The sequence below is a fragment of the Lissotriton vulgaris genome, chromosome 12 (genome assembly GCF_964263255.1).
Source record: "Lissotriton vulgaris chromosome 12, aLisVul1.2, whole genome shotgun sequence".
NCBI lineage: Eukaryota > Metazoa > Chordata > Amphibia > Caudata > Salamandridae > Lissotriton > Lissotriton vulgaris.
The window spans coordinates 273241883-273269077 of NC_141700.1; the positions used below are offsets into that span (position 1 = coordinate 273241883).

Consider the following 27195-nt stretch of genomic DNA (forward strand, 5'->3'; position numbering starts at 1 on the left):
TCTGCTTCGACCTCTCCTCAATCCCTATGCCCCAACTCGGAACCTAAGATCTTCCAACCAAACTCTCTTATGCGTCCCTCGCATAAAACTCAGCCGTATGGGCGGACGCTCCTTTAGGTACCTCGGAGCCAAGATGTGGAACGATTTGCCACAACACATCCGCTCAATAGACAATCTACCGGCATTCCGGAAAGCGGTGAAAACACTTCTATTTCCCTGCCAATAACCTCCCCTTTGTCCTGTCCCCCCCCCCCTCTGACCAGGTTCTGGGTTCCTAGCGCCGGGACGCCTCATTGCTGGGGCAGCTGTCGCGCTTTACCAAAACCATAGCATAGCATAGCATGTGGTTTCTCTGTACGCAGATGACGCTCAGGTGTATTTACAACAGCGGGTGTATTCGGTCCTAATATTAGGGACAGCCCGTCTGAATTTGGGGACTTATATGGCCTTTGGGCGAACCGTCTAAAGTTGAAACTGCTCATGTTGGGTGCCCTCATGAACTGTGCCACTGAGGGAGCTCCCGGGCTGGATCTGCAGTGGGAGACCAATAAAGTTTGGTACCCCGGAATTCTAGTGAAGAGGGATCCTGAATTGTTCCATAGGTTAAATATGGGCAGGGTGTTGGTGGATCTACGAACATCGGGGAGTTTCTGTAACACTTTCCAGCTATCCCTGATTGGTTAACATAGCCTTGGTCAAGATGATCAAGTTGCCGTACTGTTTGTATATTTTCCAGGGCACTGTACGATGCACACAAGCAGACATTTAAGGAGCTAGACAGGGTCATACTAGAATTACTCCAGGCCATGGGGAGGAAGCAGGTTGGGCTTGCTACACTCAAACGGACCTAGAGCAGGGGGCGGGTTCAAATCGAATGGAAGTGCCGTGTATGGTGCTTTATTTTCTGGCCGCCCAATTGCAGCATGCAGTCACTGGCAGGAATAGGGGCAATTGGAAGAAGCGGTTGTTGGAAGAACACATGGGGCATCCTCACTGCCGGAACTCTTAATGCTAGCAACTGGCGTCCCTAGTTACATGCCGTGTGTGATGGAGCAGGTCTGCCAAATTTGGAAGCGAGTGGTCTGGAGGGTGCTGAAACGAGCTCAATTTGTGCTGGATTTCTGCATCTGGACTCTAAGGCCCTTTGTGCATATTGCACAGCAGATGGCAGTAGAGCACTGGAGGGTGGGAGGATGCGAGGCGTGCAGGATTTATACCCCAATGGCAGGTTTATCACTTTGACAGACGCCATGGCCACCTTTACCTTAGGGACGGATCATTTTATACAGTTTACTAAAATAGCAGCCAGGGTAGGGGTATCTGGCCCATGTTTCCTGAGGTACCTCAAGTTCCCCAGACTCTGATGGCATTACTTAATCTGATGGGTGCAAGGTGGATGGTTTCACAGGTGCATAGGACACTGCAGGAGAATGCTCGTTCACCCACACTGGCGATCCAGAGTAGGTGGCACGAGGTGTTGGGAGAGCATCTAACAGTCTCAGGCGGTAAATGAGAGGGTGATGGGTAACATTACTAATGCCCGTTCTTGCTCATCCTATATAATTTTATGCACCTGGTGTACATGGCCCCTAAACTGCTACACACTTTTTATCCTGGGAGTTCGTCCTCATCCTCTTCCTGCTGCTTCACGGCTGACACAGATTTTCTGCACATGGTGTGGGGGTGAGTTGTGGTTGCGGACTACTGACGGGCATTGGTGACTAAGCTGGAAAAAGCATCAGTATGGACGACTGACCTGAATATTACACTGTGTCTACTGGGAATGGTTCAGACTCGTAAGAAAAAGTGGCCTAGCAGGCAGCTCATACTATTGGGATAAGTGACAGAAAAAAATCAGGATTGCCATTAGGTGGCCATCACCAGGCCAGTCACTATTGGCGAATTGATTATGGTATATTGCAGGGTAAGACATGGAGGGACAATAAACTGGCTGATGATAAGCAGGCATGGGCAGCAATGCTTACAGAGTTGCTTGAGCCACAAGATACGAGGCCCCACTGAAAGAAGGAAGAGCGGGGGGGGTGATTGTGGACTTGCTTAAGACGGAGTCTACAATGTGTTAGAGGCAGGGGCACGAGGTCCTGGAGGTCTTAGATGACATTGTATACGTATACTCCCTGTTCAGAACTGTTGAAGTATTTGAAAGTATATGTCATGTCACTATTTCTGCCAAATTATGGCTGGGGGCTGGAGGAAGAGGGATGTTCTGCTTGTTTTACTTGTACCACAATATGATATTACATTAGTCAGTCAATTGTTTTCGTGAATGTTAAATGGAAATAAAAATGTATATTAACCCCTTCCATGCTCATGACGAGCTCAGCTCGTCATGAGGCACAGTTGAGCTGTGCTGATGACGAGCTGAGCTCTCTCATGAATATAGCCTAAGTACAATTTCCAGCAAAGGGGAAAAATAACCACAGCAGCGATGTGGTTAACAAAAATCCCAGTAGCCACTCGGTTAACTGAGCATGATTGGAATTGGATTGCAGCTGTGATTGACTCACATACTGAAATGATAAAAACATATAAAGCCAGATGATAAGACACATTATTGGATAGGAATATCCCAGAGCATTGTTGGACTTCTCCTGCTCACCCACTTGTGTAACTCTTGGAAGTGGTATGCTCTGCATCCTCTTGTCTTTTTGTCTCCTTCAACACTTATGATGATGCTGAAATGTGTCATGTTCTCTTTTGTCTACCAAAAGGCTTTACAAGTAACTTGGGAAATCGAAAATATAGTGATTCAGGACTACTAGGTGTATAATTTAAAAGCCGTTAAGAGCAAATTTGGCAGATCTGAAGGTGGTTTAATTGTTCTTGTCGGAGGAAATATAAATCTCAAAAGGAGGAGTATACTGAAGGAATATAGTTGTTTGTTAACCGTTGAACTTTCGGGTTAACCGGACCAAGGAATAACTGCATTGCAAGATAACAATAAAAACAAAATAGTGACAGTTAACACGTTCTTACCAACGCATGATATTCATTCAAAATTATTAATGAATCTTATACTGCTATTGGAAGAAATAACTTTGAAATATCAGCAGCCAAACCCTCCTCATCGGGGATTTAAATACTAAAATCCCGTCTCGGGGATTTTTAACGATGTTCAGCAGGCTCTGAAAAAAAGCCTTGGGCGTGGGTTTGGGAAAGAACGGGGCCCCCTGTATAAATTATAAAAAATGCCTATCTACAGGGAGAATTACAATTTGAAAAGAGAAGCCTAAGGGGAGGCGGTGGGCCTTAGCTAGTATGGGCGGAGAAACCAAAGGTAGAAAGAATTATGTGAACATACACTCAGTGACATTCAAAGATTGGATGTTCAATCATTTACTTGTAGAAAACATTCGTAAATGTTTTATAGAAGCATTTTTATGTATATGTTAAAAATACATTTCTTTGTATCAATAGATAATTATTTACAAAAAAGAGACAATTGTGTATATACATGACAATTCTGACAAAGTAATGCAGTCAATGTTGTGATTACTCTCAACAATACAAAATATAAACTGAGTTGACCTAAGTGTAGTACGTATTGAAATTTTTCTGATGTCTTAAACATATGGCAAATATAAACATTTCATTGAACTGGCGGTCTAATATACACACACTAGGCGCGTTTCGGCTTTGCCTTCCTCAGGGATCCGTCTCAGTTAATTCTTTGTAGTTTATTATACTGTTGGAAATGAGGTAATTTATAAAGATAGAGATGTAGATTCTTAATGGAATGCGTGGAATGGATTTTGTTTATTAAAAGGTTTGGAGAACTGGCAGAATGCTCCTAGTAGGAGTGGCCCGCTTGTGAAAATAGTATGGCTAGTTCAGAATTGGTCCGCTTCAGATGTAATAAACATGTTTCGAGAGTTTGCACAGCTATTCATTTCTGATAATGGGAGGGGCTCTTAATTGCCTTCTCCAAAGTCGATACAACAGTCCCTCGATGAACGAGGGACTGTTGTATCTGGTTATTGAAGGTCCCGGTAACCGTACATACTAAAGTAGCACAAAATGTATAAAGCCTAGACCAAAAGTCAAGGAAGTTGAAGAACATATATGTAATTTTAAAAGATCACAAGCCCACGGACCAGCCAGCCTTTTGGCCAATATACTTAAACTCAATTTAAACTTGGGGTCCCAGGCTTGTACCCCCATTTTTACAGAGGTGATTAATGTCAGGAAAAGTCCAGCATCTTGGAAAGGCAGTATTAGGATCCCAATTTTAAGAAGGTTTAAGAGAACTGCCAAGGAACTACCGTATGATTACATTATTGGGCATGCCAGGTAAGAACCTTCTAGGATCTCTAGAAGATAGGGTCGAGATAGAGTACACCCTCCCAAAAATGCAGCTTGGCCTTAGGAAAGGCTACTCAGCTACTGATGGTTGTATCGTTTTAAAACTATTAGTTTAAGAGTTTGCCTTTAAAACGAAACTTCTGATTTATGTCTTGTGTATAGACCTGAAACTGCATTAGACAACATTAATCTGTCTCACCTCTGGAAGAAAATGGCCAGTTGGGGGCTCTCTCCCAGCTTATTGAAGCTGCTCATTTAACTATACGAGGACTCAAGGACACAATCTGGGTTGTGTAGCAGCTGGGCATTGTCTAATAAAATTATTACCCCTAACGGGCTCAGTTGGGAATGTATTCTGGTGCCAAACTTGCTCTCAATATGTATAGCAGGCACCAGAGGCATACCTGCATCCTTGCCATTGGGCAGAGCCGTGAGGGGAACGGCGGTAGCGCAAGACGCCGGGAGGCACTCCGGACGGACCGGACCACACTCCCCAGCAGCCTCTGGGGCGGCAGCGCGCCCGTGACGCGCCAAGAGCGCCCGGAGGCACCAGTAAAAAGCTGACCCCCCGGGAGCCCAGGGGGGAACACCAGAGGCATACCTGCATCCTTGCCATCGGGCAGAGCCGTGAGGGGAACGGCGGCAGCGCAAGACGCCGGGAGGCACTCCGGACGGACCGGACCACACTCCCCAGCACTCCGGAGGCGCCAGTAAAAGGCTGACACCCCCTCTCGCCCCGCGAGTCGCGCGGGGCGACCGGGAGAGGCCCGGGACAAGGGCGGGGCCGTCTGTGGCCGTCAGGGGCCAGAACAGGCCAGGCAGGGCCACCCCCTTTGGTTCGACCTGTGAGTACCCGTAGGTGAATATCTGCGGAAACAACTTTGTTCCTTTCGTTTTAAAAAACTATTATATTTGAGACCCTTGATCAACCCCCCAAAATGTCAGTTCAAACTAATTTACCGGATAACTATTTGCTGAAAGTAGTTTCCAGAATCAATAGTGACAGAAGGAAATCACTGGGGAAAAGTACTGTTCCAGACCCCCCACTGACCCCATCTGCGGATCTTATTAATGCAGATATCATCGTCAATGAGACAGACACAGCAGTGGAGTATGGTAATATCAGTGACAATGTTGATTTAACTACGGCTTCAGAGAATTTGACAAGGGTGGAAGATGACCCATGTGATAACACCGGGGGTACACCTCAGCAGTCCGTTAGGGCTACTAAATTTATGCGAGCCTGTAGGAAAACGGCACCCAAGCGGGGTAATCACTCTACTAGAAAGAATAAAAGAAGACGTCATACATAGGGAGAGCGCCGAGGAAATAGGGTCATTAGCAAACGACAATTTTGTTTCCATTAAGCCCGACCAAATTGACCTGTTACTGAGTACTATCTATAGCAAATTTAATACGGTGGTAGAGCCCTTGTTTCTAAAATTGATGACCTGCGGGCAGAAGTAGTAAGACTAAGGGCCGTGGTGGATCAGCATGCTGGTAACTTGGAAAAATCTATATTAGATAGCAAAATACCAGCGTGCTCAACCTCTGTCTCTACAAAGGATAGGGTGCAGTCGCAATCACGACCCATAAATAGTGCCCCTCCCACTAACACCAGGAAACAACTACCTAAAGAGACACCTGCACCAACACTTACAATGGCCCAGGAGGCAGGCAGACCTTCAAAGCAGTTAATTGCTGGGTCAACAAGCATAATGTCGGGTACTTTACAGAACGATAATAGACCTATATCAGCTCCTAAGACAGCCCCGGTACCAGCTGTCTTAGCTTTACTTGCTGCCCCAGGGGGGAACCAATGGGGTACCCATACGGATATGCAGGCGTCCAGTAGACCTCCCACCTGAATGTGTACCCTACGTTGTGGTCTTAACTAATGTCCCGATCTTACCCCAGGCCCCTAATACTCAGGAGTCAGCGGAATCTTTGAAGAATAAAACAATTTCCTGGCTAAACCGCCATTGTGGTTACCCAGTGGGCTACTCTGATCAAATTGTCTCTATTAGAAGAGTCAATTGGATCGGTAACACCAAAAAGACATGTGGGGGTGATTGTGTGATCATTAATTTTAAGCACCCGCAACATGTTGCGACTGTTTTGCTTAGAGCAGCCTCAATCACGCAGTCAGAGACAGAGGTAGCTGCCAGACCACTGGGCTATTTTTACAACCATCTTAGCAGGCTGCCTTCTGTTAATTGTAGGGAGGTGGTAACGAGCAACTTTACTTACCCATCTTTTGTAAATAGACCAGTGTTGCCTAACTTCTGTCCTGGTTTTCAAGATGGTACATTTACCCCGCCGATGCATATGGTGAATCCTGTGTCAGGCGGGAATAATTTTATAACACATACCCCCAACCCATTTACAACCTATGGTAATACCTCTCTGCCTGTTAGTGGGATGGTCTATCAAGTCCCAATTCAGAACAGGTACCAGTCATTGAGTTTTTTAGATCAAAATGATTGACATGAGATTGACCCTTCCCGGGGTGACGCAAAAAGTAATAATCATGGAGAAGTAATTATGTTTGTAAATGAATTGGACGATAATGTGAATATAGATTGTATGCCGACAGGGGGAGAAGTCTCAAATCCAACGTATAACATAGAGCTTTTTAATATAGAGAATAACATGCCCATACTTAGTGATGAACCGCCTATTGTCAGCCATGAGAGGGATAGTGTAACTTGTTATATCGCCAGCTGGAATATTGCAGGGCTAGTGGCCAAGGAGGATCTGCTAGGATGGAAAGAATTCGTGAACTTATTTGACATTCTTTGCCTTCAGGAAACATGGTGTAAAAACTTTAATGGCATTGATGGCATTGTATCCTATGAACTCCCTGCCTTGGCCTCAAACCATGGTAGAGCTAAAGGAGGGTTGTTGGTGTTGATTTCAGTCAAATTACCTATCTCGGTGAAAAAGTATGTAAAAGTGGGGGCTCAGTCACAAATTCTATGGCTAGCACAAGAAGCGGGTAGAAATATACTTTTGATTAATTTCTACAATAACATATTTGATGGCACTAGACATGTTGCAATTAATGAATTAGATAGGGCATTGAATAATTGTGTTAAAAATTTTAACGGTGTTTTTGAATTTATTTTCGTGGGGGATTTTAATGTCTCTGTATGCCCATTATCTCAGAAGTTATGCGGTGTGTATAATCGTTTGGGGGATGCTGATGTCCATTTTCCCCATCACTCCTATGGAGAGACCCTGAATAACTTTCTGATACAATATGACATGGAAATTATGGAAAATGTCAAAAATGATGCGGGTGAAAATATACCGACTTTTAAAAGAAGGGGCGCGAACACTATTATTGATTTTATATGCATGTCTTCAACCCTTATTCCGTTATGCTCAGTGCCCAAGGTGATTGATGTTATGTTAAGTGATCATAACTGTTTAACTACTGAAGTAATAATATGGAACAATGTCTATATACGTGAACAGGGTAGTATCGTTAATATTGAACCCCATAGGCAGAATGGGTAGAGGTTGAGGTGGAAGGGAGAAAAAGCGGACATAACATCTGAGTCCATCATTTCTAGTTGTCTGATGGAAATCACGGCAATTTTAGAACAGGATGATACCTCGGCTGCCAGTATTGACCACTTTAATAGAATTAATTCAACCATCAATAAGAAGTTTACCAAAGAGGTTGGGCACAAGAATAGATATAAAAGGGGATGGTTTGATCATGCTTGCTCTACTGCCCGGAGGGATCTTAAAGAGGCTTTAGCAGTTAGACCAAGAGATAAGAGTCTGGTGATTCAACTTAGGCAGGATTATAATTTGATCCTTAAACGTAGAAAAGCTGAATTACAGCAGGAAGCGTGGGACAACCTCAGCCAAGCAGCAGAATTAAAGAACTGTACTTTGTTCTGGTCTACGGTGAATAGTCCATTCCTAAAGGATGAAAAGGTACCAGAACTCACATCAAATGTGAGTATGGAATCTTGGATCCAACACTTCTCCATTATCTTTGATTCGAGTAATAGAACTGTATCTAATGGAGAAGGCTGGCCCATCATAGCCCTAGATATCACCATAGATGAGGTTATGGTTAGCATTAGAGCCAGTAAGGGAGGGAAGGCCCAGGGACCCGATGGTGTACCCATAGACGTGTATAAGACCGCACCGGAGATTTGGGTCCCATTGTTGGCCAAAATCTTCAATGCAGCTATTTGCTTTAAAATACCGTCTACTTGGGAGGAGTCAATAATCGTCCCCATTTACAAGAAAGGTGACCGGGGCGATGCCAAAAATTATCGACCAATATCCTTACTGGACTCATCTGTCAAAATTATGAGCCGGGTCCTTTTATTAAGACAAGAGGAATGGGCAGAAACCAATGAGATCTTAACTAACTGCCAGTTTGGATTCAGAAAAGGACGTGGCACCATTGAGCAGTGTCTGAATCTAGAGCTCTTGGTAGGGAAATATACCCAGGCCAAAAAAGGGTCGCTTTATTTATGTTTTGCTGACCTAAGCAGCGCTTTTGATATGGTAGACCACGCTATATTATGGGCCAAACTATTAGAAATGGGGGCTCCTGAAGGTATAATATATTTCCTAGCCCGCCTTTACGAAAAGCTTAGTACCAGTGTTCGATATGGACCTAATGGGGTGTGTACGACCAAGTTCAGGATCGGGAGGGGAATTAGACAGGGGTGTGTTTTAGCACCCCTGCTTTTTACCCTCTTTATAAATTAGGTAGATTCTGTCCTGCAGACAGTCACGGCAGATGCCCCTAGAGTTAACAATCTTAACATACCCGTATTACTCTATGCGGATGACGCCGTGTTAGTGTCCAGGACTCCCCTGGGTCTTCAACGCCTGATGGACTGCTTTGTGCAGTTCATCAAAAACAGGAAACTGGTGATCAATAAATCCAAAACATATGTGATGGAGTGTGGGCCTGGAAGAGCTAAAATGAAAAGTAAATCCCATTATTTTATCGATGGTGAATCGGTCGAAAAAGTAGAAAATTTCTGCTACTTGGGAATTACTTTTTCTAACAATGGTAGCTGGGGTACTGAACACAGAGTTGTTAAAACAAAGATGATTAGGAGTGCTAATGGGGTCTTTGTATTTGCCAAGAAGCTGGGGAGTAGACGTATTAAAGACATGTTAAAAATGTATCAATCTAGATGTCTCTCTGCAGCCCTTTATGGGGCTGGTGTATGGGGTGTGTCACCAGCGGGGAGCCTTCAGGTGGAGGAGAATTTTTTCCTGAAAAGGCTCCTGTGTTTACCCAAGTCTACCGCCAACACCCTGATTCATAAGGAAACAGGGATTCAAACCCAAAGTGATATGATCAAGTTAAGACCCTTATTATTGTGGCGCTCTATTTGGCTCAGCGATGGCACCTCATTGAACGGAGCTATTATTGAGGATTGCCTTTCTTTAGATCAGCATTTAAAGATCCCTTGGATTAAATACATTATTGAATGCTCCCAAAAGATTTTTGGGCTTAATGATCCATACAGTGCCTCGGATATCTCTAAACTAAATATGAAAATAACTTTTTTGAATTATTGCAACGAAAGGCATTTTCTGGAGGATTCTAAACTATCCACATGTATACTGTACAATCGCATGAATTACTTTATTGGATTTCATCCGTATTTGTCACAGGTAACCAGAGTTTCGCATCAGTTTGTACTAACCAGAATGAGGATGGGAATAGTACATCATCTTGTTGCGTGCCCTAATATTAAAATGTGCCCTAATGGACCCTGTGCATGTGATAACAAAACGGAACAGAGCACGAAGCACTTTTTATTATCATGCGAATTGTATAGTGAACTACGGAAATTCTTCCTAAAGCCGATATTGAAAAGATTTGGAGTGAGAACAATCACAGACTCTATGAAACTGCTTTTTAATTTGCACCATCCGGACATTTGCTTTTTTACTGCTACATTTTTGCTTAAAGCAATTAGCGCCAGGAAAAGTATGTGTTTTTAATTATTTTAAATATTTATTCCATCCCCCTCTGGATAATATATGTATTATGTGTTTTCTTTTAATGAAATGTTTAATGAAATGTTTGTATCTGCAACTGTATGTGCTTTTATGGACATGTTTTTTAATGTTCCGAATAAAGCTTTATGAATTGAATTGTATAGCAGGCGTTCCATGCATCTTATCTCTGGCTGATTTTTTTCCCTCAAATTTGGGAAAATTAAATAGTTCTGTGTATATTCAATGCAGACAATACTATTCTTATTGATAAGAGGGTTAGAGAGGCAAATACATTTGAGAAATATTGTTTTTAAGAGATCTTAAAATAAATGTCTCAAAAACAAAAAATATATCTCCCCCCCCCCCCAAAAAAGAGACCTATAAATTGGAAGTGGTGAATCTACTCTTCTATGGTAGTGGAATATTGGACGTGAAAGCCTCAAAATGTCTTCACACAGTGGAGACCAATATTTAGGAGAGTACCACGTGTACTACTAACAGTGCATTAAGACTCAAGTTAGGACTCACAAACATCATGGTCAGATATGTTTACCGACTGACTGATTATTGACTTACTCTCGTAAATTCAGACGTGGGATCCTTGAGATATATTCTAAACATTTATCTCCAATCCAGACAAATGGTGACTGGATAAATTAATGTGTCTACTAAACAAAGCTTTATTTCGGGAAAATATGTGGATCCTCATGACATGCCGTAAAAGGCAGACGAAAGAGTTAACCAAAACAGCTGCCGTCAAAAAGCTCAGGATGACTGTATGGCAGGGAAATACCTTGTATGTATGTCTTTTACAGACTTTAGAGGAGATCTTCAGCCTTATTTGAAATATAGTAACACAAGAAGGCTTGAATGGTGGATGATGAAACTAAGATATGTGCATTTACTGGGTCTTATGCGCTGGAATAAAAATAAGGGAGAAAAGACAAATACCCCAAGGGAAATGCCAACTTGTCTTTTTTGCAAGTCAAGTCCAGAATTGCTTTTACACATAATTGTATTTTGCACAGCTTTCTGAGTAAAAAGTTTTTTTTTGCTTCCTTGAAATAGAGAGAAGAATACGCTGTGTCTTGGAACTGCGTTTATATAATGAAATGTGAGAACATAAAAGTACGTATTAAGCATAGGAAATGATTAGATATAATTATGAAGAGAAGTGCTTAATTACTGGTTAAAAAACACCTTATTAGGCTGTTTTGCACATTTCCGTAGCAAACACTGGTAATCTTTGTGATTGTCTATGGATTTATCTAGGGAATAATGGTATTTTGATCACTTGTTGTACTTTATGGACTCCTCCAGCAGGTTTTGAGCATATAACAATTTTATTATCTGAAGGAGCGGTAGGAAAGCAAGGGGAAAACAGTGTGCTACTTGCTTGTTGTCCTTTTAACTGTAGAGAATTTTAATATGTAGGTCATGTATGTTTATGTTTAACAAATGCCATGATTTTAAAACTTGTTTTGCTGAGAAGGGATATTATCAAATAAATGTATTTTGACTTTTTGAACTATGCAGTCAATAAATGTATACTATCACTAAGCACCATTGTGTGTGCACCAGAGAATAATTAAAACAGAGTGTCTGAGAGGTGGTTTACTAAAGTAATTACCCATTGTCTGCAATGAATCATGTGTGTCATTTAGAATATTCAGAAATCGAGTTAACAGCACATGAGTCAAAAGAACCTGTAAATGTGTATCAAAAGAAATACTGTCGCCATGTTGTTCTTGAGATAGGTGTATGGTATTAGAAGTATTTGAAACCAAGAAAATGAACTGACTTACAGAAACTTCATATTAATCAAATTATGCACAATGAACCAAAGATAATCTGTGAAAAGGCTGATCTGCATTCTGTTGCTGAATAAAGATGGGACCTACACAGATGCTTTGCACCTTGTTTTGTTTTACTCATTGGAGGGCATTATTGCAGTTTCTCCAGAAGATGCTAAGTGCACTCATGACCAATGCACATGGTGGAAGGGCTGGGATACTCAACAAATGGTGTGCGATTAACAAGGTGTCCCTTTTAAATGTCTCCTCTTTAAGATCATATGCTCCTTCCTTATTCACCAGCAGAAAATGCCAATAAACCACCCAATCAACAAAGCCTGAACAACGCACCCGAAAGCTCCACTTGGCCAGTTGTGCAAAGATGTTTCTCACAGAACTCTGGTGAGTGTAAAGTTCCACTTGCCCCGGGCAGTCAAACAGAAAGTAATGCCCCTTCAATGCAATCAGCTTTTCTTGCAGCCAGTCCAAGTTAGCCTCTAAGAATTCCATGCAATAGATCAGCCCACCATTTGGTCCAAGCTTCAAACTGTCCATCACATCAGCAAGGGTCACCAGCTCAGAGATATCAATGGCGCACTTATATGGAGTCCCATCATTGGCTGGATCCAGGTTCACCACAGCAACCTTGCGCCCCACCTTTGTCAGGAACTCCTGCATCGCCAGGCAGTAGGTGGTCTTCCCAGACCCAGGTGGCCCAATCACTACCTGGCCGAAGGTTGTAGTAAACAACTTTTGCGACATCACAGCTGCTATGCTTCATCACTTGCAGCAAATCCTGAAAAAGAGAAATGATGTTATAAGACTTCACTTAACTTTTTGCTGGAATGGACACATATCTAATTGTGGATGGCCTGTTAGGGTGTGGTCTTAGTCCACAGAATAATGTTTCAATTCAAGTGGCTGCATTTAATGCAATTAGGGGTGATGGCATCAGTACACCTCCCTAAAGTGGAGGGTCTCTGTGTCTAGAAACAGAAGGGTGTTGGACAGCGGAGGAAGAGCAGTGTTATGGTCTCAGTTTTTCGAAAGGAAAATAAACAAGGAACAAGACACTCCTATATATCCCTAATGGACCGGTTTCATTTTATTATTCTCTACAGCACCATATCCCACAGAGTAGAGAATAACCAGCTGGTAAGAACTAGGGGTCAGTTTAGGTCCTGATCATCGACTGGTGACCAATAGGCAAAAGAAGAAAGGGCCGAAACATGTTCCTCAACACTTTAGAAAGGCAAGAGGTTTCTTTTTCAAAACCCTTACCCCTCCTTCCATCTGTATAATCTTGTGTGAGTGGGATAATAAGGGGCATTTTTCTCACCTACTACAATTTTAAACCAATGAGATCTCACAAACATATCTGCTAAAAAACAAGAAACAGATGAGAAAGGACTAACACATATTAAAAATACACCTAAAATAGTAACAAATATCTGTTGCAGTTGAGGAGAGACCCAATGATTTAGAATGCTACCTATTGTGGAAGAGGTGTCTGCGTACTTGGAAAATCAGCCCAGAATTTACTTTCCAAAAGTGAAGGCAACCTGAGCACTGAAATAAATTTCCCAGTGAGAGTGAGTGGCACAGTATCATTTGTGCGTTGTACGTAGGAGGGATGATGTACTGTGTTGCCAATAACAATATCTCTTGCGCCCACAGAGTGTTACTGAACTTAAAAGTGTCTCTAAAATATTGCCAGACCTCATGGTCTAGTTACTTAGATTGTTTACTAAGTCCATGAGCCGGATACATTATTATACTATTTTTTTATCCGTTATTTTGTAGAAAGGACAAACGTGCCTCTGAAAGTTTTCTCTAGATGTTTTAATGGTTAAAAAGCTTAAAATTCCAACATAATGCCACAGGTAGATCCAGATTCCATCATTAAACCGGCAAACACATGTTTTGTAGACCAGTCTGCTTCATCAGCGCCATTTTTTGTAGATTAGCAGTCATTTACTTTTTCAGCCCAAGAGCATATTAGTTTACCCAAATCCACTGGTTCAATATATGTCGCAATGGTCTAGGAATGCTGATTTGCTGCTGCCAACCACGAAGAATTCTTCCCATTGGATTGACCGCAATGTTTGTTCAGTAAGACCTAATGTTCAAGGATTGGTTTTTTTTTGTAGATACTCTATTGTGAATTAGTGAATTGTGCATTTAAGATGGAATTTGAGTCTTTTAAACTTGGAATTACCAGTAAAACATCTACAGAAGTGTTTCAAATGTGATATTGTCAGTTCTACAATAACTGTTCAAAAATGATAATGATTAAATTAACTTTGATTTCGTACGGACATAATCTCTAATTATCTCCAATACTAGAGTTATTGCCATTTTGCAAATAAAACTAAGGGTATAAATGGTAAAGGAAGTTGTTTATTGGGCAGGCACCTAATCTATGTTACCATTCTCATAATTTATATTCCCAAGCGTAATAATTTCTATACAACTGTCAATTTCCTCAGTCACTGTCTGTTCCTCTCTCAGATCCCATTACCCAGTTTATGCGTCCCCTTCCTATCGCTATCCCTTTTTTCTTCGTCCCTTTTGATCTATCTCTGTCCCTCCCTGTGGATGTGTCCATCGTGCTTGGGGTCTCTTTGTCACTGTCCTCTTTTCCCCAGTCCCTCTATGTCAATCTCTACTTTCCCATCTACAGCCCACTGTCCAAGTCACTGCCTCTGGCCCTTTCCCTATTTTTGTCTTTGTCCTTTTCTCTCTCTTCAAGCTATATCCTTGACCCTATCTCATCCCTCATTCTGTCTTTACCGCTGTTCCTCCAACTGTCTCTATCCCTCTCACTTCTTCCTTCCGTATCGTCTTTACCCATGTCTCTCTTCTGGATACATCACTCTCTCTGCTCCCCTTTGTTCCTTAGTTTATTATTCCCTCTCTCTTTCCCTACCCCCATCCTTATAACACGTTCTGCCCCTGTAACTCATAACTCTCGCTGTCCCTCCCTCATTCTATCTATGTCCCTATTTTCCCTCTCTCCTTGTCCTTCCCTACCTGTCCCCTATCCCACCCTCTGTTCTCCATACTTCCCTTTGTCGTTATATCCTTTTGAGCAGTATTTCCGTTCTTAAATACACAAGTACATTACACCAGAGCACAGTTGCAATACAGAGAGAATAGAGGGACTTCAAAGAAAGTACCATTGAGTGAGAAAATGATCCTGGTATTAATAGATGCCTGCTTGAGGGTAGGCAGGGTGACAAGACAAGCCCCAATGGTTGTAGCCAGTGAGGAGCAAAATATGAGAAAGCCAGAAGTTGAAGATGGGATTCCAATATAACTCTGCAGCCTACTTGTGGGCAAAGAAGTAGATTAAGAAAGAGTGATGTTAATTAAATCATTGAAGAAAATGCATGGGGTACTTTTTCTGAAAGTTAAGAGAATGATTTTGCAGAATAATGTAGGGTGCTAGAAGCCGGTTCCTCCTTTATGGTAGACTAGTCTAGCAACTCAAAGCACATACGGCAGTTTCCCACTGCTCCTGTTCCCACAAACTTGGTGGCAACCACAAACCTGAGGATGGTAGGGGTGAATTTTGGTACTCTAACTCCAATTTACCCCTTAACCTTGTGCTATAATCTGGTACATAACTGGAAATGTAATCAACAAGATATGGGAAGTGTGTGTAAGTGTGTGGGGGGATGACGTGAGTGCATTTAAAACGGTTGTTGAGGAGTGAAAACCATAGCTTGACCCAGCTTGGCTTCTTTCCCAGGACACGAACCATAAACAATCAACCTATTTCGGGAACCAGTGAGGATTAACACAACTCCTAAGTGATTACCCTCTGGGAATGGGATGAAAATATAACAAAAGTGTATTTCAAAGCTTAGGATGTGCTTTCCTTTCATATTTGTTAGAATGCAAGTGTCATGGAAAATGTTTAGGGTACTAATAGCTTTTTCTCACATGAGGTACAACTACACGCATGCATGCAAACATTATGAGTCCATACATTCACCACAGCAAAAGGGACTAACTCAGTACCCCAGGTGAAGTTACACCTCAGTTATATTTACTCTGCATCATACCAAAGTAAAAACATGGGAAAGAGGAGTCCACGTAGACGAGTATGGATTTCCGCAGACTGAAAGGAAAATAGTTGTGAAGTACATGTATTTGGGGTGACCAGAACTGAACTGGACAAGACGCAAATAAGTGGACAACAGCAAAGCAAGTAAATATCTAAAAGAACTCTTCTGGCATGGAACTATATAGTAACAGCAAAGGAAGAGTGGGCAAGCAGTAGACATATTTTGTAGCCTATCGCATATTGCAGAAAAAATGGCAGCAACAAGTCCATGAGGATGCAAGAAGACATAAATGGTACACGAGGCCATGCTTTTTTTAAAAGAAGGGGTGTCACACTGACAGCAGGGTAGTCTTCATTCTTTTAATGTTCTGTGCTTGCCTCATAAAAATAATAAAGTACTTGATTTAAAGAAATCAATTTTTGAGCATGGATATCTAGAATATACATTTCAGAATACCCATTAGTCTTTCCTAACATTTTTGTGACTAGGGAGGATATACCTTATCTAAAGAGTTAATGATGATTTACAGAGAGCTCTACCCCATTCAGGTCAGTATGTGCTACAATTAAGTATTTAAGCGATAGCGGTTGGACACAAATTTGAGTGTTACTCTATAGTTGCAACAATAAACAATGCAGAGCACTTTGAAAGACATGCTTGTAAAAGTTGAACGAAAATTAACAGGAGCAACTTAGAGTCCAGTTGGCAAGAGGAATTAATTTTACACCTAGATTCTCACTGAGAAGGCTTTGAGCAGTATCCAAAAACCATCTTATTGTAGGTTTTGCATAATTTGGGGAAAGAAGACACAAGAAAACCATTTTTTTCAGGGAATATTATTTGTTGATGGCATACTAGCTCATTTAACAGACTCCAGGAGTGTGATCTTGCTGTGGTAAGTTCTCAAAGAGGGGAAAGCTGCACACAAAACAAGCATTGGCAAAGCCAATAGGTCTTGACTATGCCAGATCTATTGGCATTGCCAATGCGTTTTAGCCATGTTGTAATGTAATGCATGTGGTCTTGTAAAGCGCACTGCTGCCCTGAGGCGTCGTGGCGCTGTAGACTGCTGGGGAACACGTCCTGGCTTTCCCTGTGAGATGTTCCCTCCTGGGTATCTCCAAGGTGAAACCAGGCATCCCCGGCGAATGTGGGGGGCCGTTGTAGAGATGAGGCAAGCTAATGCCCAGAGTTGCCGAGTGTGATCCCTGGTTAGAGTAGGCACCGAGGCGAGAATTATCGAGTCCGCTGACCCTGGTCCACTACCCTGCCGCGTCGGGAATTGAACCCTGGTCCCGGGCCGTTCTCTGCTTCCGGGTCTACCGCCTCTAACCAGTGAGCCACACCACTCCACTGTTGTACACCACCAGCATGGCTAAAAGTTAGTGGTGTGGATGACAATGGTGAATCGTGGAGTGGAGTAGAGTAATAAAGAATGGAGTGAAGTAGAGTGTCAGAGTGGGGTGGTGTAGAGTGGAGTGGCGTTGAGTGTTTTAAAGTGGCATGAAGCGGCATAGAGTAGCATGTAGTGGACTAGTGGTGTAGAGGGGGAGTGGTGTGGAGAGGAGTAAAGTGGCGTAGATTGGAGTGACACAGTAGCGGAGAGTGAAGCTGATTGGGGTAGAGTGGAGTTGAATAGCATAGAGTGGAGTAGCAAAGTGTGGATGGCATAGAGTGGAGTGGCAGAGTGTCGTAGAGCAGTGGTTCTTAACCTGTGGTAAGGTAACCACTGGGGGGCAGCGACTACTCAGAAAATGTAATTATATTAACAGATTAAAGAAGGAATTGTAAAGGAATTTGAAACGAGGTTAAAAATAAAAATATTATCCTCAGATTGATTTGTGGGAGCGGTGCAACAGCAGCAAACAGAATATATTATGGATGATGAGTGGCCTCATTTGAATTAAGATAAGCTCTAATGTTCCAAGTAAAATTAAAATTTAGATTTTTTTTTAACCTTATTTGAAAATTAAATATTTCATCATTTGTGTAAATGTTTGATGAATGCTTGTTTCTGTATTTTTTATGTATTGTTTTGTGTTTCAAATCATCGAAAATGATTAGGTAGGGTCATCGTCATTGAATAATGAGTCACTGGTGGTCCCGGATTTCAATAATGAGTCATTGGGGGTACCCAGGTGCCAGTAATGATTATGTAGGGGTTCAGAGAAGTCAAAAGGTTAAGAACCACTGTCGTAGAGTGCATTAGCGTAGAATAGGCTGTCATAGAGTGGAGTAGTATATCACAGACTGGCGTGGCATAGAGTTAAGTAATGTGTCGTAGAGTTTAAAAATAGTGTTGTGGAGTAGAGTGGGGTGGAGTTGAGTTGAGTATTGTGGAGTAAAGACTTGTTGGAGTAGATCAGAGTGGAATACAGTGGTTTGACATAGAGTGGCCTAGAGTAGAGTAGCGGTGTTTGATTTGCTCAAACGCTCAGTCCATCATCACCTTTGGTATCGCTTTGTTCGCCCTAAGTTGGTAGGGTATGCCCAGACGTGGGTCCCTTGCTCACTTTGCCACTGGATTCAAGCTCGTCTAGCTGATGACGGCTGATTAGCCAGAAACCGGTCCCAGGATGCTTGTTTCCGGTCCAGGGAAGACATGGCTTGGCAGTTTGGGCTGGACTGTTCCAATGAGGAACACGGTCAGACTGATTTGCATATAGCCATGTCTGAACTGGGGTGGCGGAGTGAGTTAAAGAATGAAGATGGATTAAACCCAGATCAGTTGACAGGGGGTGAGTGTTTGATTTGCTCAAATGCTCTGTCTATCCTCCCCTTTGGTATCACAGTCCAATGCTCAGGCAGGCCTCAGCCAACTGCATTAACCAATCATGGTGTTCTCTCACCAGCGTGAGAAAGCACCAGGATTAGAGGGATCGGCCTCTCTCGCTGCTCCCAACGACACCGGAGCTTTGCACTTGCTCTAACTCAACTGTCTTAAGACAGCTGGGTTAGAGCTTTCAAAGTGTGCACATGTGATAGCCAGCCAAAAGGACATTTGCACTTTGAAAAGTGCTCAAGGTAGTCCACCCTCTTCCCTGCTGTCACTGCGCAAGCCCCGCCCCATCCTGACCCTCGGTTCGGGACAGGGGAATGAAAAATAAATGGTAATAAATTAACTTTATTATAATTTTATTTTTCATCTAGTAAGGGCTTTTGGGGCCATTTTATTAGCGGGCGACGCCCATGAGTGTCATAGAATGGAGTATGCATGGTGTGTTGGAGCACTGCTGAAACAAACAACACATTTTGAATGGAAATTCCCTTCACATGTGCACAGACGTACAGTTTTACTGATAAAGCTATAAAGCACACAAAAGATAATGTATGGAAATCCATCTCACTTTGCAGTTACAGAAAGTAACGTAAACTCCAAGCTCTTTGGGAAGACAGAGCCTAAGATTTTACTTCGGTCTTTGAATGTGCAGCAATTGTGAAAACATAAAAACAAAATGTAAAGGACTTTTTATTGGTCATTTACTTTTAAACTGCAGCATGGTATTTTACTTCAGCATCCATGACTGCCCTACTACCAGAACCTATGGCATGGGTGGCAGAGATAAACATAATCAGTCAAGTGGAAAGCTAGGCGACTGGAAATCTTTTCACAGGGATGCACTATGTTAACTGCTGTGAACTAGCAAATGAGAGAAACAACTGAAAAGATATGTACTTTCCTGGGCTGCTCCATGGAAAAAGAAACAAGCATTGGCATAGCCAATAGGTCTCGCCTTTGGGACCTTGTAAGTGTTTAGTTATCCAGCACAATATCCTTGGTGCAACAACATCAGTTGTTGCATAGCTAAACACTTATAAGGACCCAAAGGCGAGGCTTATTGGCTTTGCCAATGCTTGTTAAAAATGGGGATGATAACCAACATTGTCAATGAGGAAGGGAAGCCACAGGAACAGGCTGCATTAAAAAACATGAGCTATAATCTTGGCCCAAACTTCAGGGTATGGGAGTCCTTTGCCTTGGAGGCATGTCATTGTGTTTCCCTTAGAAATGACAATTCAGAGGTGCCCATTTTGAGGATCAGAATTCAGACAACTTCTGAGTAGCAGACGTTGGTGAAAAAAATATTAAGTGCAAAAATCAGATGAAAAGGATTCAGAGTAAATAAATCAAATTCTGATGGAGAATTTCAAAGGATTCGTAGTCGGCTGAGCAGAAGTAAGTCACTGGCTTTGGCTCTCTGGACAACACTTCAGAGGAATAATGTCAAGAAGATTATAACCATTGGGTGCACAGCCAGTGCTGAACAGGACAATTGGGAGCAGAACACAATTGTGCGATGTGATGAAATTTGAGGCAACAGCAGCATCCAGAGTAGCAGAATTGGAAATGAAGGGTTTGGCTTCGTAATGTAAAACCGTCCACCATGGGCTGCTGGAGAGACTTTGATTTTGCCGTCGAAAATGTGCCTCGACTGAAAAGAAATTAGTCTGACTTTTCTAAAGGCAAATATGGCAATCGAGCTTACATTATACCCAATTACACACATTCAAGTTATTTAAACCATCTAATCCTTCTGAACAAAAAACACTTTCAAAATTAGGCAGGTGCAGTAGAACTAATTAGGCTCTTTGCTATGCTGCCTTTTCCTGTACTCATTTCTTTACTTTTCAGCAAATACTTTACTAAGATCTAAATATAACTCCACATGGAAGAGTCAGCAGCAGCAGCTTGGCTCAAAATAATGCTTCTAGCGATAGGTCTCAGGGTGTGTTATCGAAGTGAGGCCACTGGAAGCTGGCAAGGCGGGCAGCATGTGTGGCCGTGGGCAGGGTGTTCATCAAAACAGTGACTGTTCATCTAAACAACACTTCTTACCAAAGTTAAACCTTAACATGGGCACAGCGCTCTGATGTCGAGTTGGCGCTGTATAAACCTGCAAGCGCGGGAAGCAGGAGGGCGCGTCATAGACTCGGAAGAGGGGTGGTACGCTGAGCTATGCCGGCAGAGCACGTCAGGGAGGTATGCGCCCGGGAGTGAAGTCAGAGCAGGTCACGCCTCATCAGAGTAAATAAACCAAATTCTGATGGAGGATTTCAAAGGATTTGTAGTCGGCTGAGCGAAAGTCACAGCTATTGCTAAAAGTGTAACAGCAGCTGGTTTCAGGAGAGAGAGCCGTGCACGAGGGAATGACTAATGCAGCTGTTGTCAAGCACACTCGTGTTTGTGGCACCATCTGCCTTGCCGGAGCGAACAACAGCCAATTTGATGCGCGCCGCTGCTTGCTCCCGCAAGGTGGATGCCGCCACAAGCACGAGTGTGTGCTTGAAAACGAGCCGGGCGACGGCTAAAGGCCCTCCTATGCAGCGCGTGTGTGCTGCATAGGTAAGACCTAAAATGGATTTCCCAGAAAGCAAGCACTAGTGGAAGAATACAAGGAGCCAGAGAGCTGGCAGAGGCTATGCTCCATGGAAGAGACAAAGATGTGCTGGACAGCCTCAAACAAATTAACCTTGCAAACAGCAAGCAAATGTGAGTTACAAAACCAATGGTAAGCAATGGGAGAAATGCATTCCTAGCCATGCTTTCAGCATGCCCCAATATGTATTTGCAACCAGACAGTAATGGTACATATTTATCATCCACTTTCAATGATATTACTCTGGAAAGTGTTTCTCAAATCTTATAAATCTTGTGGGTGACACTTGTGAGGTACAACCGTTATTGGAAAACGGCACAACATCAACGTGAAATTTCAGTAAATCTGACCATATAACTAACACTATCTTCTCCTCACTAAATGATATCAAACTGAAGCCCAATACATCTGTAACAATGTGTGTTTAAATGACAAGTATGCCTAAATACCTTTCTTAAAAACGGCCCATCTCTGGGAGCCCTCAATATGGTTACAGCTATTTAAATGTATTACAGGCCCAAAGATACAAGAAAATAACCTCAATTGTATAAGCCTGCCAAGATTATGCGGCTCTATACCACTTCTATTAGATTAGCTTTCTCTTTCCATCAATGTATTTTCTGAATTTTGAAATTATACACTCTAGGAACACACTGAGCAATTATCTTACACACTTACTCTGCTCCCTTAACCTGAGAATGTTAGTTCATTTGTTGTTAAACTGACTGTTGACATTTAATGAGCCATCTTAAGCACAGGTTTTCAAGATTATAGAAGTATGGATTTTGGAAAAATGGAAGCTTCTTTAATCTTTTAGAAAAGTGGTGCAAGCAATTGAACATATACATTGATGACGATCTAGATTGTGTACACCAACCACACAATAAGCTCCAGTTAAAACGAATTTAATACTATTTGAAACAAGATTGCCAAATCCAATTCCAATTCCAGTTGACTAAATTGTTTCAAATGCCTGTAAATATAGTAAAGTGCTCGGACCTCCTCTAACTGTTGAATTATTTGGGCTAGTATATTAAATAGATACATAGTGGTCTAAGTAGACCACGGGTACACACAGTTAGGGGAAACTCTGCAATGGGCCACATCCATAAAAGTCAGTGCAAAGAAGAGAAAAAAAGCGTGGCATTCGCGATCTACCAGTACACTGTGCTGTTGTACAAAACATTGGTCCCTATTCTCTGCTATAAATCTAAAGTTTCTCTTCTCTTGACATAGTTAACAAGTGTTTGTGCCACAGCCAGCCAGGACGTTCAGACTGAATTTAAAAATGACCAATCACTACTCTCTAACAGGCACCACAGCCTGGGCTATGCCTGAACATGCTACTTAGGAATTAGCTGCAGAACATAGAGCTTGGAGAGACTATGGACTCTTGCTTGCTCATTGATGCTAACCCCCTGCGTTGTTTGCCCTACAGAACAGGCACTTAATTACATTACGGGTGCAGTTGCCAGTTTGGGACTTTAACCTATCTGCTATCAGTTTTGATAGTTTAGTTTAGTTTAGTTTAAAGGAGCTTGTAAAGCGCCTGGTGACGCCTCCCGGCGTGTCCCCGCGCTGTGGAGAGAGTGAGTTTTGTGGAGAAAGAGAACCTATCACGGATTAAAGAGGCAAGTTTTCAATTTCTTCCTAAAAGAGGTCTCATTCACCTCTAACCTGGTGTCCATGGGCAGGAGGTTCCAGTGCTTCGCTGCCACTGTGCGGAAGGATCTGCCTCCCATTCTGGCCTTTTTAGGACGGGCAATTCTGAGCAGACCTGTACCTTTTGATCTAAGGGTTCTGTTGAGTTCATATGGCGAAGCCAGATCCGACATATAGGCAGGTGCCTTGTTATGGAGGATCTTGTGACACCATAGCAGAGCTTTGAAAATGATCCTCTTCTTGATAGGCAACCAATGGAGAGTTGCCAGAGAGGGTCGTGAAGGGGCTCTGCGGGGCAGTCTTAATACTAGGCGTGCTGCCGAATTTTGTAGGACCTGTAATTTCTTTATATTTTTCTCTGAAGTGCCTAAGAGTAAAACATTCCCGTAATCAATCCGGGAAGTTATTAGTGCCTGCGTCATAGTCCGTCTGGAGTTGAGAGGCAGCAAGTCAAGGGTACGGTTGAGAGTCTTCATCACTCCGAAGCACTTGCCTACAGTTCTCTTTATATGGCTATCAAAAGATAGCTTATTATCAACCCAGACTCCTAAATTCTTCGCCTCCCGGCTGGGAGGGGGCAAAGGACCCAAACAGGTGGGCCACCATTCTTTAGTCCAATTGGTCTCATTACCTCCAATGATGATGACCTCTGTTTTGGTTCCGTTCAGTTTTAAACAGTGCTCTGTCATCCAAGAGGCCAGCCTGCTCATACAGTTGTTAAAGTTAGCGGCTTCCGTGGATGAGGCTTGCGTCAAAGATATTAAAAGTTGCGTATCGTCGGCGTAAGAGACAAGCTCCACGCCGAACGATTGCACCACCTCTGCCAGGGGGGCCATGTATAGATTAAACAGGGTGGGACTCAGGGCCGAGCCCTGAGGCACCCCCTGTTCAAGCCGTACACTGTCTGAGAGGGAAGTCCCTCTTTGGACTTGGAAGCTCCTATCGATCAGAAAGGCTTTCAGCCATCCCAGTGCCCTGTTGGTTACTCCGGCTTTGTTTAGACACTGTAGCAAGATGGAGTGTGCTACAGTGTCAAACGCGGCACTGAGGTCGAGCATGATGAGGGCCATGGTCTTGCCCTCGTCTGCTCCCTCTCGTAGGGTTTCAGTGGCCCTGAGGAGAGCCGTTTCCGTTGAGAAGTTGGATCTGAAGCCCGACTGGGATTTATGGAAAACATTGTGTTCTTCAAGATGTTCCATGAGTTGGATGTTGGCAATTTTCTCGGCTAGCTTAGCTAAGTATGGTAGCAGGGAAATTGGCCGGAGGTTGTCCATAATGTCTTGGCTGACATTCGGCTTTTTCTTGATCGGTAGTACAACTGCCTGTTTCCAGTCCGCCGGCAGGCAAGCTGTGGAGAATGAGATCTGAAGTAGATGTCTATAATGAGGTTCTAGAGCAGGGAAGGCTTCAGCTAAAATTTTCGGAGGCGCCGGGTCTCGGGGAGAGCCCGATTTGATTTTATTACACAATTTAGACAGGACTTCATACGGGGGAACTTCAAAAGAATTGAGGCACTTTAGAGTCTTAATAAGACTGTCATTTTCTGTGAAGTCAGAAGCCGACTCTACATGATTGGCGAAGCTTGTATATATTTTGTTGATTTTACCTGAGAAGTACTGTGCAACTTCATTACATGATTCCACAGAATCATTTTGAGTGGAGGAGTTAGTATCCACTACAGATATTTCTTTGTAAATCTGAAATAATTCCTTTGAGGAATTGCCTGCTTCCATGATACGGGAATGATAGTGCTCTGCCTTAGCCAGACGTACAGATTTGTAATACACTCTTTGAGAGTTTTTATACTTCATTTTAGTTTCTGCACAGAAATTCTGGCGCCAAGCTCTCTCAAGTTTTTTGCAGGTTGTTTTCATGGTCTGCAGTTCTTGGCTAAACCAGGGAGCAGCTTTTTTTAGTCTCCTGGCATTGGTCATGATACGACTGGGGGCAGTAATATCGAGGGCCTTGATTACGATATTATTTAGGTTGTTGCTAGCTGCTTCACAGTCTTCCCCTTTAGGAGGGCCCTCCTCCTGGGTAATTTTAATAAAAGATTCTATAGAAAAGCTCTTCCATTTTCTGCGTTTATACCGCAGAGATTGGTGTTGGAAATGCTCAGTTCTGTCCAATTGAATCGTGATCGGGATAATGTAGTGATCCGACCAAGGTATGGGTATAGGCTCTAAGGTGTGAACTCCCTGCCAGTTACCAAAGATAGGATCCAGTAGGTGACCTAATTGATGAGACGGTTCCTTGTTTTTCATTTCAAGTTGAACCGAAAGAAGCTCCGTTTGAATCTCAGAGGCATCATTGTCTAGTGGATCTTCAAAATGAGCATTGAGATCACCTAGCACTAGAAGTCTGGACTTTCTAAGTGCTAAGTGAGTAATGGCTTCCATTAAAGTAGAAGTAAAATCATACATTCTGCCAGGTGGGCGATAAATCAGGATGCCCGATACGGAGTGGTTGGGGCCGGTATTAATTGTGAAGGATCCAGCTTCACTGTGATCGATCTGTATAGGAGCTAAGGAGCAGACTAGAGGGGCTTTCGTGGCTATGGCAATGCCTCCCCCCCTTCCGTCTTTTCTGTCCAATCTAGAGAGGGAGTAGCCGTGGGGCATGGCCTGGATAATGTCAGGGTCTGAATACTCATCTAACCAGGTCTCCGTCAAGAATAGAATGTTAAGATTTTGATCCTCGAGTAGATGAAATATTTCGAGGGCGTGCTTGCGGAGAGATCTACAATTGAGTAGAGCTGCTTTCATGGAATGACCCATGCTTGTTGTTGGAATGTGAATCATGGGTTCAAAGCTACACCCTGTACATTTACTTAACGACTGGGCGGTCATGGCATGCTTACAAGCTGCAGGCATGTCAGGTTGGAGATCAAGCAAAGCATGTCTGCCATACCTTATAGTGGTTGGTGTAGATGAACCAAGGTCTGTGGCCCCGGGCCCCGTTCGGCCGCGGACGGGCGCAGACGGGCTTGCCTTAGGCGCGCCTTTGGCGCGCAAACGGCGCGCCCGCTGCACTCGTCCGCTGCGCTTCCGGGGGAAGCACATTTTTATAGAATGAAGGGGGGCGTGGCCTAAGGGTGGTGGGCGTGGCCGCAGTGCTTCCAGTCAATGGCGTCAGCCGTGGAAAGTTTCCCCTCTCAGCGCTAAGGTCTGCTGCACTGGGGGTACACTGGGCGAGTGGCAGGTAGGATTTTAGGTTTTAAGAAACACAGTATCACACAAATTGTTAAAAGTTTTAAAACACAAAGCAGTTTTCACGAAATCTCCCGGCTTTCCGCCTCAGGAGCTCACCAGTTCTCTAGTCGCGCTAGTACATCAGCGCGCCTAAATACCGAGTAAGGGGGCGTGGCCTAAGGGTGGTGGGCGTGGCCGCAGTGCTTCCAGTCAATGGCGTCAGCCGTGGAAAGTTTCCCCTCTCAGCGCTAAGGTCTGCTGCACTGGGGGTACACTGGGCGAGTGGCAGGTAGGATTTTAGGTTTTAAGAAACACAGTATCACACAAATTGTTAAAAGTTTTAAAACACAAAGCAGTTTTCACGAAATCTCCCGGCTTTCCGCCTCAGGAGCTCACCAGTTCTCTAGTCGCGCTAGTACATCAGCGCGCCTAAATACCGAGTAAGGGGGGCGTGGCCTAAGGGTGGTGGGCGTGGCCGCAGTGCTTCCAGTCAATGGCGTCAGCCGTGGAAAGTTTCCCCTCTCAGCGCTAAGGTCTGCTGCACTGGGGGTACACTGGGCGAGTGGCAGGTAGGATTTTAGGTTTTAAGAAACACAGTATCACACATATTGTTAAAAGTTTTAAAACACAAAGCAGTTTTCACGAAATCTCCCGGCTTACCGCCTCAGGAGCTCACCAGTTTAATTAGCTGAAAGGGAGCAAACAATGATCAAGACACCCAGAGTACATTTGGTTCTCAATCTAATAATGGAAATGGTGTCTATGATAACACATTGCA

The 27195-nt window shown here is 43.2% G+C and overlaps 1 protein-coding gene across 2 annotated transcripts in view; it reads right to left on the minus strand.

Annotated features, from left to right (window-relative positions):
- LOC147673941 (GPN-loop GTPase 2-like) overlaps window positions 1–27195 on the minus strand; it is a 121864-nt gene that overhangs the window by 91286 nt on the left and 3383 nt on the right. For both annotated transcript variants that reach the window (XM_086945024.1, XM_086945025.1), the window contains exon 2: window positions 12465–12909. In XM_086945024.1, the coding sequence (XP_086801150.1) occupies window positions 12465–12875 (411 nt within the window). In that variant the 5' untranslated portion in view covers window positions 12876–12909. The remainder of the gene's footprint in view (window positions 1–12464; window positions 12910–27195) is intronic.